The sequence below is a fragment of the Oncorhynchus kisutch genome, linkage group LG18 (genome assembly GCF_002021735.2).
Source record: "Oncorhynchus kisutch isolate 150728-3 linkage group LG18, Okis_V2, whole genome shotgun sequence".
In the NCBI taxonomy this organism is placed as follows: Eukaryota; Metazoa; Chordata; class Actinopteri; order Salmoniformes; family Salmonidae; genus Oncorhynchus; species Oncorhynchus kisutch.
Window position 1 is genome coordinate 36355719 of NC_034191.2, and position 15621 is coordinate 36371339.

General features: G+C 44.3%; 1 protein-coding gene across 3 annotated transcripts in view; it reads left to right on the plus strand.

Moving 5' to 3' along the window:
- Positions 1-15135, plus strand: part of LOC109909010 (serine/threonine-protein kinase PAK 4-like) — a 29834-nt gene extending 14699 nt beyond the window's left edge. Inside the window, exons 1-10 of one of the 3 annotated variants that reach the window (XM_031795939.1) lie at positions 30-439; positions 4353-4573; positions 5099-5322; positions 5444-5876; positions 6016-6465; positions 6751-6884; positions 7675-7801; positions 11308-11433; positions 11519-11653; positions 11748-15135. In XM_031795939.1, coding sequence (XP_031651799.1) covers positions 4373-4573; positions 5099-5322; positions 5444-5876; positions 6016-6465; positions 6751-6884; positions 7675-7801; positions 11308-11433; positions 11519-11653; positions 11748-11903 — 1986 coding nt within the window. In that variant the 5' untranslated portion in view covers positions 30-439; positions 4353-4372 and the 3' untranslated portion in view covers positions 11904-15135. Of the gene's footprint in view, positions 1-29; positions 440-468; positions 915-4352; positions 4574-5098; positions 5323-5443; positions 5877-6015; positions 6466-6750; positions 6885-7674; positions 7802-11307; positions 11434-11518; positions 11654-11747 lie in introns of those variants that run through there. The other 2 variants (XM_031795940.1, XM_020507855.2) reach the window with 2 other exon arrangements.
- The last annotated feature ends 486 nt before the right edge of the window (positions 15136-15621 follow it).

A 15621-nucleotide genomic window follows, 5' to 3' on the forward strand; every position in this document is an offset into this window, starting at 1 on the left:
CATATAATAGATTACATAGCAATCATAATGACTAGTACGAAGAGTGATCATTGAACAGACACCGCAGGCAGTGGGCGTTCCGGGATTTGAATGAGTCAGACGTGACTCTCATTTTACCCCTGTTTCCCGGTGATGTCACGATACTGGCCCGCGTTAGGGAAACCATCGGAATGCGACAACATTGATTTTAGAGGTTTACAGTTCTACTTGAGAAGTTATTCATAAGTCGTTTTATCATAAACGTACATTTTGGGTAAATACGGCGTGTGCACTAAAAGCGGCTCTTTATTTGAAACGCTGCGGAAATAACTTCTTGATCTCACTTTGGAGAGTCTTCTCACAGAGCGAGGCTGCCTGGGCTATTTTGTTCCTTGTTTGTTCTCACGCGTGATCGTGAAATGGTATCAGGTGGATTGTATCGCGTTGGATAGACATTCTGGTGAGTAAATCAAAGGCAGTTTTACTCTCGTTAATCATTGTTTTCATAGTCATTCTTACGTCAAAAATATCGAATATAATTTAACCTAATAAACTTCTCACGGTCGAGAAGCATATCTCCACTGCAAAATGTATATTTGTATTTCTGAGGTCAAAACTCACTCTTAAGATTAGCCTCAAATAAATTTGAAACACGTTATTATAGCGGTCAAATCCAACATGCTCTATGTACAGCCATCACATGAGTAATAAACGCAGTGTTTTCTCACTACACATTAATCTACACATAATCTTTACGACCAGCATGTGGAATTCTGGTACTTATTTTCTCCCATCGGACGTTTGGTTCTTAAACCTGCTCATATTTGTTTTTGTTTTATTTTGCTATACGACCATGAGACTACTTCCCTAGTGCTGTTTCACATGTAAACAACTGTCAAAGAAACAACGGGATTACACTCATGAAATTGAGGAAGGTAGGCTACACCCTGAAGTAACGATACTTATCGACACGTTTTATCTTTTGGTAGTGTTTTTACAAGCTATAGCCTAAGTACATGTTTGACACTAAAGAAAGCATAACACGGTAATGAAACCAATGGTGTAGTAGTTATTTAGTTGGATCTGACACTGTCAGTATAGTCACTGCTTGTAGCCCATGTGCTTGTGAATGGGACTCTTTATCTTAATTCCTACATTTACTGTAATTGCTCACAGACCTATCCTCGTTTTGTTTTCCTGCAAATTGCACCCCAACACCAGGCTTGGTAAACAACAGATAGGCAAGACCTAATAAGAAGCACTCTGGCTGGAATTGGGGGTTGGCTCCAAGGTCACACTGTTTGCACTGCACTTCCTAAATCAGGGAATCTCAGAGGGTAGAATTCTGTTAGTTAGCATTTCTGACTCATCACTGGGCAGTAGGCTAAACTTCAAATGAAAGGGTGCGACAGTGGAGCACGCCCACAAACGTCTAGGCTAAGCTACATCATGATAAGTTGACAATGATGATTGCTACAGGCAGAGGGATGCAGGACAAGGCGAGACAAATCCCTGAAGATGTGACCTAATTTTGTGTCACCTCTGAACCCGGCATAGTGTCCGCAATGACACAACCTACTGCATTTGCATTCAGAAGGGAACATTGAATTCAGAAGGGAACACTGAACATTGCAGATAGACATGCAATGAATATAGTTGACATGATTCAGTTTCATGTCAAAGGCATGCATGTGTTGTACTATACAATATAGGTGTGTACTCTTACTATATTTGACATGCGTGCATTTGGAATAGTGATTAGCAATGACTCATACAGCTTCTCTTTTAAAAAGCCTTCCTGGAAATAAGTCATCACCTAAATCTATTTTTGGTTTTGAGATGTTTACATGTCCTTTAACCTTCGAGTGTAGTCCTTGTAAAATGGTATGTGAGGTATGCCTAAATGGGACAGAGGAAAACCATTTGAGTTAGCAGAATAAGGCAATTGACGACTAGACGTGCCGTTGTCCGGATCTGTGTGGTGACCGTGCAGTCTGAATGATGAGGGGCTTACCTTCTGAATGGCCGCCTCGTCAGTCATGCCTTACGGTTTATCCTCCTCCAGAGGGGGCCTGCCCTGAGCACAATTGTTTTGATGTTAACTACTTTGACTGAGAGCCCCACATTAACCCATCACAGAGCTCAAATGAGGTGTTTTGCGTTGCTACAGCACAGAGTTGACACCCATGGCTGAGTCTGGTGGACCACCCCTTGTGCTTGGACGGACAGTAGCTCTTTGGCCATGACCCATCTGGGTCTACGCTCTCCCTGAAGTGCCTTTCTTACTGCTCACCGGCGCGTAATAGTATGCTAATGTGAGAGACTCCATAAACGGGATAGTGTGTCGTGAACGTCACCTTTTTTCCCTTCACTGCGTGGGTTGTTGCAGCTCTACTCTCTTCATACACAGGGAAATGATCAATGAATGGTAGTTATATAAGCTAGGCTTTATGACCGCTTTACTGACAGACGGGAAGAAGAAAATGGACATGATAAATCGGCACAGTTATAGTTGTATCTGTTGGTCTCCCAGGGGCATCTTATTTTCTGTACTGAAACCGTCTGTCTAGTCTTGAGTGAATGGACACTTGTCTCTCTCTCTTCCCCTGCTACCTGCTTCGTAGGGGGAAGTGTACAACATGGAAGAGAGAGGTCTGTGTTCTGGGGGAGGTGCTACTTCACCTGCTGCTGCGTCACTCTCAGCTGGGCCTCACCTGTTCAAACCTGTCTCACCGGTGCACTGCCTGTAGCCTGAAATCCACCATGTGGTTTGTGGTGCTTTCCGCTTTCATTCAGTCACTTATCCTAAGCCTATGCCATGTTAATGCTGTTTTCATGACACCCAAGTTGTCAAGCAAATCATAATGCAACTCAATTCTGTCTCTGTCTCCTGAGTTATTGAATATCAGTTTGGATGTGTTTTTGTCATCTCAGCAGTTGCTGATGGCAACAAAAAAAAAAAACTTATTGGCTGTGCTGAACTATTTCCCCCTTCGTTGCTTGGCTCCACTAAGGCAGGGTTTCAGAGGAGCGACCGAATGCTTCAGCAAACCACTTTACAAGTCTGTCAGCAAGATTCAGTTATGTGGGGCTCTGTGGTTGCTGCTCAGTATGTTTCCCATTCAGTCAGTTTTTGTAACTCTGAAGCCTGCCGCACAAATGTGTTGGTGGAAGCACCGTTCAACTGACAACAGAAGTCAGCCCGCCACAAGGACTCGTAAGAGATATGGGACCCCCGATCTCGGCCGGTTGTGCTACAGCCTGGGATCGAACCCGGATCTGCGATACAGTACCTTAGATCGCTGCGTCACTCGGGAGGCCCCTCTAGCAGTTTTTCAAAGCAAATAAATCATCTAGCAGCCAACTTCCTTCATAGCAGCTGCCTTATTTCTTACATTTGGTTTAGTCATCATGCTGACTTGGTCGTTCAACTCTGACCATCAATGGTGGCTTTTAAATAGTTAATGTAAGGCCCATGTTGACCTCATCTCTGGCCCTTTGTACAGGTTTGTGCAGATGGGTGGATGATCCCATTACACTTCAAACACTCAGAGTGAGTTCTGCTTTATGGGCCAGTCAGGCGGTATCCCTCAGCCCCTCACCAAGCACCCCTTCCCTGCAGCTTGGGTGGGTCTAGGACCGTGGACACGAACGGGCAGCATATCGCAGGCAGGCAGCCCAGTGTTTGGATTCAGGGAGAGCTGCCTCTATCTAAAGCAAGAGAAGGAATCCAGAATGTTTGAGCGTAGAGAAATAAGCTAGAGGGAAAATGTGCTTGTGAAGAAAAGGGGAAGTCATTTTACTGGGGGCCTTGGCTCACCTCTGAGTAATACTTACCTGACTAATAAATGTTTTGGCTCTGAAGAAAGTGGCTGCTACTTGTATAAGGTATTTGTCTTTATGGGAGATGTCCCTATAAATTATACTTCTGTCAACCTGTCAAGGTTACATACACGTTTGTGTCTCTCTGTGCATTTGCCAAAGGATATTCACTGTGGGATTTTGTCAGTCTATATGAAAAGGTTTTCAGCTCTATAGTCTGAAGTGTGTCTATGTGGCCACATGACAGATCAAGTTTTGATGCGTTCGCCTCTCAGCTCTATTGAAAAGGAACAGCTCTTCCTTGGTATTATCATTTGTTATCATCATGAACTGCTGATGTGTTTAACGCTGTTCCAAAGTCATTCCTGGTGTGTATTCTTTTGGAAACAAACGGAGGCAAACAGACTGTAGCGGGAAGGGAGCAACCTGCAGTTGTCAAATAAGAAACTTGTTTTTTAGTTGCAAACTGTTTTTTCCTTGCAAAATGTTTTGTTACAGTTTTCCACGCTGTGCACTAATGAATACACTCCTGTTCTCCTCTCTGTTCCAAGTCTGATGCCCAGCTGCCGCCATGTTCACTAAGAAGAAGAAGCCCCGCGTCCAGATCTCGGCGCCCTCCAACTTCGAGCACCGCGTGCACACAGACTTTGACGAGCAGGAACAGAAGTTTGTGGGGCTGCCGCGGCAATGGCAGTCTCTGATCGAGGACACGGCCAAGAGGCCCAAGCCCTTCATCGACGTCACCGTCATCACCACGGTGGAGCCCCGCAAGGTCAGGGGTCATCAAAATGGGATGTGGGAGGAAAGGGGTGTGTCACAAACAGGAAGTGATATTTTCACTGTTGCATTCTCTGAGTTGTAATTTGAGAGAATGCCAGGGTAAAAAGCTATGATGGGCCATGCACTCAAAGATGTCACATGACTCTTACTTCATTTTCAATGTTTTTTAAAGTTATTTTCACTTGATCAGGGATAGCGTACACAGACGTTTCGTCTTTGTTGCCTTCAGTGTGTATGTAGGCCATGGGAAAGGGCACAGAACTGTAGCGGTCTCAGCTTACTGTACGTCAGATTTGGATCACAGTCTGAATCCACAGAACCTAAACAGTAAACATGATTGTCTTCTTTCCTGAACAATAAATGCAGCGAAGGCAAAAGACATCACTGAAAATAGAATCTGCCAGTCATCATATCTCTTTTTAGAATGAAGCTGTGACAGTCCAGGAAGTCTCTCTTGTCCTGACTTGTCTGATCTCAACTCATCCTTACTTGGTGTCTCTGCCTTTCCCTCCTGTAGACCATAGTGCGGGGTAGTAAAATCGCTGTGGACGGCTCGCTGACATGGCTGCTGGATGAGTTTGACACCATGTCGGTGACCCGCTCCAACTCCCTGAGGCGAGGCAGCCCTCCTATCCAGCCCCGCAGAGACTCCGGATCTTCGGGGGGAGGAGGCCATGAGAACGGGGACCTGGCCCACCGGCCACACCACCACCCAGATCACTATGGAGACATCAGAGACAGGTACAGTGTCGTCAGTAGGGGCCCACAGGGTATTCAGATCTCAGCTGTAAAATGGCTCTGAAGAAATGTTTCCACCACTCCAGAGAGATGCAACCTGTTTACCTTTTCTCTGTTGCACTAGGGAGCAGCCCAGGCCGGACCAGTTAGCTGGTGGAGACCCCCGGCAACCCCAGCGGGTACCCCGCTCTCAGCGAGAGGACGGCAGGCCACAGCAGCAGCCCCGGGGCCAGGAACCAAGCAGCAGTCACCGAGAGAGGGAGCGTCCTGGCCCACCCCCTCCCCCGCCAAAGCCCAGAGACACGGACCCACGAGACCACCACGACCAAGTAGTCCGCAGGGACGGGCCCAGCGACAAGAGGCCTAAGTCCAGCTACACGGGCAGGGACGGCAGCCCCCAGTCGCCCCGGGATAAGAGGCCTCTCTCGGGGCCCAACATCCGTATGCCTAACCTGCCTGTCACAGAGGGGGTGATAAAGACAGCACAACAGAGCAGCAGGCCATTCAACACCTACCCCCGCGCTGACAGTGAAGGAGGAAGGAGCCCCACCAGCCAGGTACTGACAGGCTGCTAGGAGAACACCAGACATTGGGAGATATGGAAACCAGTGCGTGCCGCTAATGTTCTATCGCATGTCTTTAACAGACCTCTGACATAAGTATTGATCATACAGTGTCATTTCCTCTCCCTTCTAGGAGCTGAAGCCAGCCAGACCACACGAAGCACCGCCACACAACGGTCCTTCTAGTGCCTCCAGCCGAGACGGGGGAAAAGCACCGCAGAAGGGCCAGCTACGAGGAGACCCCCACCACTCCTCCCACCCTGTCCTGGGTCCTGAGCCCCCCCACAGCCACCAGCAGCAGAAGGCTCCCGTTCCCCGGCCCCCGGCCCCTGCCCTACCACCACAGCAGGCCCTCTCGTCCCAGAGGGAGCCCCAGCGGGTGTCCCATGAGCAGTTCCGCGCCGCGCTGCAGATGGTGGTGGACCCGGGTGACCCGCGCACCTACCTGGACCACTACATCAAGATCGGAGAGGGCTCCACCGGCATTGTGTGCATTGCCACCATCAAGAGCACCGGCAAATTGGTGGCTGTCAAGAAGATGGACCTGCGCAAGCAGCAGCGCCGGGAGCTGCTATTCAATGAGGTGGGGTTTTAGGGCCTGTATTGACTTGAACAGAATGCAATTGAGATGAAGGTCTTTAAGACTTTTGATGTTCAGGGAATACAGTATAATGGATTTGTAAGCTATTAGTTGTGTGATCCATAATTTTTTATAGTGGCTATTACAAAGTTTTGCTAATGTTTGAAAGATTTGTCCTGCATGGAGGGTGCGGTTCATGCGTATCTTTGCAGTGGTGTAATGAGTGATGTCATGTGCCATGTAATCACCCACGGTCTCCTTAGTAACGCTGGTTCCTGTGCTCTTCAGGTGGTGATCATGCGGGACTATCACCATGACAACGTGGTGGAGATGTACAACAGCTACCTGGTGGGAGATGAACTCTGGGTCGTCATGGAGTTCCTGGAGGGAGGGGCTCTGACTGACATTGTCACACACACCAGGTGCGTGTCTGTTGATCTGCGGTTTAGTGCTATCTGGCATCCTTGGGATTTCCATAGCCTACACCCTAACTATCTTAAATTTTAACTTCAATGAGGTGATATCAGAGTTGGACGTAACAAGGATCTCGGATAGCAATGACCGTTGATCTGCTGCTCTGACAACTGACCAGCAGGACTAGGTAGGGCTGCCCACCCTTTTCCTGGAACTATACCGTCCTGTAGGTTTTCAGTCCAACCCTAACCTAACATACATGACTCAGCTAGTTAAGGTCTTGGTGAGCAGAATCAGGTGTGTTAAATAGATTTGGACTGAACCTACAGGACGGTAGATCTCCAGGAAGGGCCATGGGCAGCCCTGGGCTATGGTGATTAGAATTAAGATGTCTGTGTTTCATACTAGTCATATAGTGTTCAACTGCTCATATCGTAGCTGTTTTTACAGTACAAGCAATGGTAAGGGCTCCCGAGTGGGTCAGCGGTCTAAGGCACTGCATCACAACTGGCCGTATCACAACTGCTGTGACTGGGAGTCCCATAGGACGGCGCACAATTGGCCCAGCGTCGTCCGGGTTTGGCCAGTGTAGGCCGTCATTGTAAATAAGAATTTGATCTTAACTGGCTTGCCTAGTTAAGTAAAAATAACCACTAAAGGTTTTTGTTTAGTTATTTGTTTCACCACTGGGTGGTAGTGTCGCATGGCTACACTCTCATGTCACTGCAATGCAACCTGTGGTGTGAGATGTTATTTATCTGTCAGCTCTGAGTGCTAATGACCTGTGTGTGTGTCCAGGATGAATGAGGAGCAGATAGCCACAGTGTGCCTGTCTGTGCTGAAGGCTCTGTCAGTGCTGCATACCCAGGGCGTCATCCACAGGGACATCAAGAGTGACTCCATCTTGCTCACCCACGACGGCAGAGTACGTACACCTGACTTCAGAGGTTAAAGTTCTGTGACTGCATTGGATTTCCTTCATATATGGGGGGTGGGCCGGGCCATGTCTGTTCTGTTAAATATATTCCCGAATAAGTTTCTTCTCAAATATTAAATTTTCTCTGTTAAGCTGTGTGCACTGAACTGACATTCTTTACATTGCTCCCACTTTTATTTCTCTACTTGCGCGTGGCAAAGTTTTACAAATGTAGCTTTATGCTTAGTTTCAAGCATGGTTTATGGGCAGCTGTGCAACAGACCACTTAAATGGGCATAGTCATCTTATAAGGGCCATGACACTGTAATGGTGAATTTTAATTTATATATATTTATAATAATAATTAATAACAATCAGGATGTTGTGTCCAATAGGGTGAATGCAGAAGGACAAACCCAATGCTTCAGCCTACGTACATTTTATAGCCACTATGCTTCATCAGTTGGGCTACAGGTGATAATGCTTATTGCTAATAGCACATCTGATAATATAGACCATGCATAGGTTATATGGACATGGTCCAATATGTTAAAATAACGAACATTCTTACCAATATGTTATTGGGCCCATTTATGGAGAAATTATATTTCAGCTGGTGTCAGTGTCATGTTTTCATTAATTTTGGAGTAGAATGTCCTTTCAAAAAGTCACCATAACTCTGTCCTTCTACATAAAAATTGAATTGGTCAAACATGATGGTCATGACTTTCTTACACAAAAGGGAGGTTAACTTGGCCCCAGACAATTGATCTGAGATTTGATGTTTCAGTCATGGTTTTGTTGTTTCTTTTTGACCCCAACCCTACATCACCACCTCCCTCATAGACAATTATAAGACTGGAGTATGTACACATCACTCACCCCAACCCTGCTTCATACACAATGATATTATAATTGTCCATAGCAAAAAAGAAAATGCGAAATAGACTGACCTCTATGGTCCTTGAAAAAGCTGCTGTATGATATAAAGTATTATGTGATATAGGCCTAGCTTTGGAAAATACAGTGCCTTGCGAAAGTATTCGGCCCTCTTGAACTTTATGACCTTTTGCCACATTTCAGGCTTCAAACATAAAGATATAAAACTGTATTTTTTTGTGAAGAATCAACAAGTGGGACACAATCATGAAGTGTAACGACATTTATTGGATATTTCAAACTTTTTTAACAAATCAAAAACTGAAAAATTGGGCGTGCAAAATTATTCAGCCCCTTTACTTTCAGTGCAGCAAACTCTCTCCAGAAGTTCAGTGAGGATCTCTGAATGATCCAATGTTGACCTAAATGACTAATGATGATAAATGCAATCCACCTGTGTGTAATCAAGTCTCCGTATAAATGCACCTGCACTGTGATAGTCTCAGAGGTCCGTTAAAAGCGCAGAGAGCATCATGAAGAACAAGGAACACACCAGGCAGGTCCGAGATACTGTTGTGAAGAAGTTTAAAGCCGGATTTGGATACAAAAAGATTTCCTAAGCTTTAAACATCCCAAGGAGCACTGTGCAAGCGATAATATTGAAATGGAAGGAGTGTCAGACCACTGCAAATCTACCAAGACCTGGCCGTCCCTCTAAACTTTCAGCTCATACAAGGAGAAGACTGATCAGAGATGCAGCCAAGAGGCCCATGATCACTCTGGATGAACTGCAGAGATCTACAGCTGAGGTGGGAGACTCTGTCCATAGGACAACAATCAGTCGTACATTGCACAAATCTGGCCTTTATGGAAGAGTGGCAAGAAGAAAGCCATTTCTTAAAGATATCCATAAAAAGTGTTGTTTAAAGTTTACCACAAGCCACCTGGGAGACACACCAAACATGTGGAAGAAGGTGCTCTGGTCAGATGAAACCAACATTTTGGCAACAATGCAAAACGTTATGTTTGGTGTAAAAGCAACACAGCTCATCACCCTGAACACACCATCCCCACTGTCAAACATGATGGTGGCAGCATCATGGTTTGGGCCTGCTTTCCTTCAGCAGGGACAGGGAAGATGGTTAAAATAGATGGGAAGATGGATGGAGCCAAATACAGGACCATTCTGGAAGAAAACCTGATGGAGTCTGCAAAAGACCTGAGACTGGGACGGAGATTTGTCTTCCAACAAGACAATGATCCAAAACATAAAGCAAAATCTACAATGGAATGGTTCAAAAATAAACATATCCAGGTGTTAGAATGGCCAAGTCAAAGTCCAGACCTGAATCCAATCGAGAATCTGTGGAAAGAACTGAAAACTGCTGTTCACAAATGCTCTCCATCCAACCTCATTGAGCTCGAGCTGTTTTGCAAGGAGGAATGGGAAAAAATGTCAGTCTCTCGATGTGCAAAACTGATAGACATACCCCAAGCGACTTACAGCTGTAATCGCAGCAAAAGGTGGCGCTACAAAGTATTAACTTAAGGGGGCTGAATAATTTTGCACGCCCAATTTTTCAGTTTTTGATTTGTTAAAGTTTGAAATATCCAATAAATGTCGTTCCACTTCATGATTGTGTCCTACTTGTTGTTGATTCTTCACAAAAAAATACAGTTTTATATCTTTGTTTGAAGCCTGAAATGTGGCAAAAGGTCGCAAAGTTCAAGGGGGCCGAATACTTTCGCAAGGCACTGTAACTCATGTGACTGAGTGACAAAAGAAGGCTCTGCGTGTCCAACAGAATGTCTGCTGTTTTGTTTCTTTGCCATGATATTACTTCCGAGTATTGGGATTACTGGTATCGTGACAACCCTCCCCATACCGCCCAGTCATAACAGGCTATCTCGTTTACATATCGGAACGATATGAAACCAGCTGTGAAAATGAAGATATGGGAAAGAGGAACTTGTTGCAGTCATGTTTGTTCCCAAAGTATTGTAATATACAGTATGAGAGGTAATGGAGGGCTTGAAGCTCAAGCTGTTAATTTAGTTCTTACTTTACCCGACAACAGTTTGTAGATGATACAACAGTTTTGTTTATCTTTTATTGAGCCCAAGTGTCAACCTGAAGTCACTTGTAGCTGTCATGGTTGGCATGCTAAGTCTGTGCTTAGCTCTTATTGTGGTTGACCCAAGGGGAAGTGTAGTCAGTTACCCTCAGCTGATTCTCGGCAGAAGAGTGTGTGTGTGTGTGTGCTTGCGTGCGTTTGTGTGTGTTCACATTTCCCCTTACCAATTCAAAGCATGCTTTAGTCAGTGAGCCCTGTTCTTCAGAGGTCACCATTGGCAGACAGGATATTCATCCACCCAGGCATTGCAAAGGTTTTCTCAGAGAACTGTGGGAGGTGTTCTACTGTGATGTGTAATACTGTAAAGCAGCACATTGCTAGATAGAGGATTGTTTGTGGTACGCTAAGAGTTCAGCCTATCAATCTATAACACATAACGTCCATGTCAGCTGAAAAGTCTTTCATTTAGTAAAGATGGCAGTATTTTTAGAATGCCTGTGTTTTGCCCCCGTAAATAATTAATTAAAAGCTCTGACCCTTTCCTCTATTGCCCCCGCCCAGGTGAAGCTGTCAGACTTTGGCTTCTGCGCCCAGGTGTCTAAAGAGGTCCAACGGCGCAAGTCCCTGGTGGGCACACCCTACTGGATGGCCCCAGAGCTCATCTCACGACTGCCCTATGGGCCTGAGGTAATGTCCAGTTGTGTCTGTGTGCATGCATTATAATTTGAAACTATCGCTGATCACTGTGTGTATACAATATTCTACCCCGTAGGTGGACATCTGGTCCTTGGGGGTGATGGTGATCGAGATGGTGGACGGAGAGCCCCCCTATTTCAATGAGCCCCCCCTCAAAGCTATGAAGATGATCCGTGACAACCTACCACCCAAACTCAAGAACTTACACAAGGTACTAGGCACACTAGAAAGAGCCTCTATCTCACACAAGGCCCTGTTATTCAACATTTTTTAAATTGATAGTCATCCTTTGTTATTTTTCCCAGGTTTCTCCTCTTCTCAAGGGCTTCCTGGACAAATTGTTGGTGCGAGACCCCACCCAGAGGGCCTCAGCCAATGAGCTACTCAAGCACCCCTTCCTGAGCAAGGCTGGCCCACCCTCCTGCATTGTGCCTCTCATGAGGCAGAACCGCATGAGATGAGAGCGAGCGGAGACCTCTCCCCCACTAAGGAGTATTGTCACATGGACCCTCAACTCCCCAAGCTCACACCTCGGACTCACACTGTTCTGGAGCGAGGAGGTTGGGTTGGGGGGGGGGGGGCAGAGAAACACTGCCCAGCTCATATTAGCATTTTTACTGGTCAAGCTTTTCTTTTTTTTTCTTTTTTTTAAGAACCTTTTGAAATGAAAAGGAACTCTGTCCCCTTTCCTATGGGAGAAAGGATTTTGACACTACAAGGATGTATAGCTTGAGCGGTTTGGTGTAGAATGATGCTTGGAAAGTGCTCCCTGCTGGGGTGACTCACAAAAAAACACTGTTAGCATCCTAGCTGAATGGTCTGAACCATGCTTCCACACTACAGGCCTTCCTCACGTCATGGCCCAGACTCAACTCTATTCCAATAGACAGGACATCAGAAAAGACTACTGAAGGAGGACTAAGCTTTTCTCTTACCACATGATGCATTGAAGTATTTTTTAAAAATGAAAGTAAACACTTGGTTCCTGTTACAAACACTAAGCAAAGGTAGACACTGGAGTTGTGTTTTAGATTATTTTCTTTATTTTTCTTGTAAGTATGATGAACATAGATATATCCGCTTTGTTTTCTCTATTTTGTGATTATTTTTGGGGGGGTTACAGTGAGATTTGAAGCACTGTTCTGAGAGAGAAGCTGCACGCCTGGTTGATTCCAATATCTCAGTTTTTTTACAATTATTTTTTATTACAAGATAATTAGTTTATTTTAATATACCTGTGTTTAATAGAATATCATGATAAAGTGAACATCAAGGCAGAGTTTCAGCTGTTTCTTTCTAAAGGCTAATTTGTACTTTAGGAATTTAGCCATGTAGTTTGTGCTCCCTGTAACCCCTTGATCTGCTGCTGTAGACTTCAGATGTTAGTTTATAGTAGTGACCACTAGGTCAACGGAAGGACCACCCTTATGACAGCCCCCCCACACACATACACACCTGTATATACAGAAAGTACTTTTTTTGTTTTTGTTTTTCCTAATGATTCGTTTCTTAAACGCCCAACCTGGCCAGTCTGGACAATGGTTCTGGACTATGTGAATGTAGTGCTGAGACACAAACTGGCTCTGTGTTTAAAGATGGAATCTGCAGTAGGGGGAAGTCACACCGGCTGCCCCACCACCGTTATTTTTTTGTTGCCGAGCTGAGGAGCGTTGCGCAGGGGGGGGGGGGGGGGGGGGGGGGGGGGTATTAATATCGCAAATGGATGTGACTGTTTCACCATTTTGGATAAGGATCCCAGCTGTAAGGGCTTATTAGAACAGGAAACGGACACACAAGGTGAAAATTCGTGCTTGGCTAAATGAAGTGTGCAACAGCTGCTATAACTGAATTCTTGTCCATAATGTAGCAATGACAGGAACTGTATGGCAGAAAACAGACCCACAGATGCAAACTGAAATAGTAAACACTCACCACAATCACCCACACACACTTCATGCAGGGCCCTACGAAAGTCTGTGTGGGTGGAATCACGAATCCAGACATTAAAACGGAATTCAATAATATTACAACATTTATTTAACTTTGGTAGGAAATCAACAAAATGTATTATTTAGCCAAGATTATCATAAGACATAAACAAATTGCATCTGTGATTTGTATGTTCCTTCAACTTTCAGAAGCAAAGGCATGGTAATGCCCCTATCTGAGTGCACGTTTGTCTACCACTTCGTGTAGCCGTTAGCAATGATGCTAATAATCACAGTCTTCTGGTAGATGGGAAGGCTTTCTAAAAAAATTTTTTTTAAATTGTTCAGCATACTGCAATCACACGTTACAGAAACACAGATAACCAAACATGTCTCTTGGCTGGTGCAAACTACAGCCCAAAATATAAATGTCTTTGATTTTTCACAGACCTCGAAGGTGATCTCCTGATGTGGTTTAAGCATTGTGGTGGACTTAGAACATCAAATGCTGCCCTTTTTTTTTTTTTTTTTTTAAACGTGTGATCTTTTTGTTGTTGAGAGCGAACACATGAAAACGGAGGGAAACCTGGAAAAACAGAACTTGGGCAAAAAAATCTAACTGGTTTTATGGGGCTCTATTCATCGTTAGTCCTCGTTTTTCTCTGAGCTTTCCCCTCCAATTCTAGAGTAGTAAGACGAAGTCGCATATGTACATTCACCATAGAGAGCATCCAAAGACCACGAGGCCTTAGTGCACAGCAAAGAGTAGCCAATGTGTCTGTTCTGAGTTTCAGTGAGGATATCGGAACCGACTCCATAAGTAGACACTAACACTACATTGTGAAGTACTGTTGTTAATTAGATGCGTCTGAGGTTACTGTACGGTTTTAACATTCTGTCAATATTCCATATTTCCAAAAGACAAGTGGATGTCTGTTAAAAGTGACATGATGATTGGTAAGCCTGAGTAAGATGTGATCCGTCTGTGTTCCATGTGTAAAAAATAAAATGTTCTTCCAGTTTAGTTTTGAAAAACCGAGTGAAAAGATGGGCTGAAAGAATGACAATCAAAGTTAGTAATTCACTGTCTGCTTTTTCAACAATATTCTGAACTGATCACTTTTCATTGCTCACAAAGTTTTGTAACTGTAATTGTGCAGCATTTTTATAAACAAATTTTCTAAACAAATCCTGTTTTGATACTCATTAAATCCATCTTAGCATACTGTATATTTCTAAATCGCTTAACTAATCATTACCGTGAACTGATGGCACACTGGTATTTTGTGTTTTATATCATATACTGTAATGATGAATGCCAAAAAAAAAAAAGACTACAGAATTGAATCATCTCATTAACCCCCAAGTGTAAGATGTGATTTCAATCGCCATTGGTTTCACTCACGTCAACTACAGTTTTCAGTGGCTGGTATGAAACCAATCGCGTACATTCCGCAGTTGGTATTTGACATTCCTGTAGCTTCTACTTAATTTAATGCCTGTCAAGGTTAGAACCGCTTAACTTGTTTGTTTTTTTCAAGGTTATTTTGTGTAAATGCCTTAAAGTTCAGAAAAGTAACACGATCAATATGATTCCCTTTGTCATTTTTGTTCATTGCAAATGTACATGATGATTTTACAAATCTCTGTAGTCTGTAGTGTCTGAGTAAACTCATTATTGTTGGTTTGTGTTTGTTGAGAGGATTCTCAAATTCGGAGCTGTGACACCTACTGACTGGCCTACTAATATATTGGTGTGAATTTCTCCAACTTGTTTGTATGATTATTTTCACACTTTCTTGTATGCTAAATCATTTAGGCATCAGTATTGTAAAGTTTGATGGTTGACAGTTTTTCTTGAGTCCCAACCCACCCCTGGATTTTTGCATTTTTGCTGGTTGTTGTAAAAACAACTCATTTTAAATATTTTTGGCAAATACATTTTAGAAAAACTAAGGTTTTTTGTCATGCCCTATCATTTGTGTATTGTGTGACCATTTGAGGATGTCAACCATTTCAAAAGTTGTGTTATAGCAATAGCCTTAGTCTCAGATGGTACTCATCTTGGGCTCCCAGTGGTGCAGCGGTCAGGCACTGCATCTCGGTGCAAGATGGACTAGTAACCGGAAAGTTGCAAGTTCAAACCCCCGAGCTGACAAGGTACAAATCTGTCGTTCTGCCCCTGAACAGGCAGTTAACCCACTGTTCCTAGGCCGTCATTGAAAATAAGAATTGGTTCTTAACTGACTTG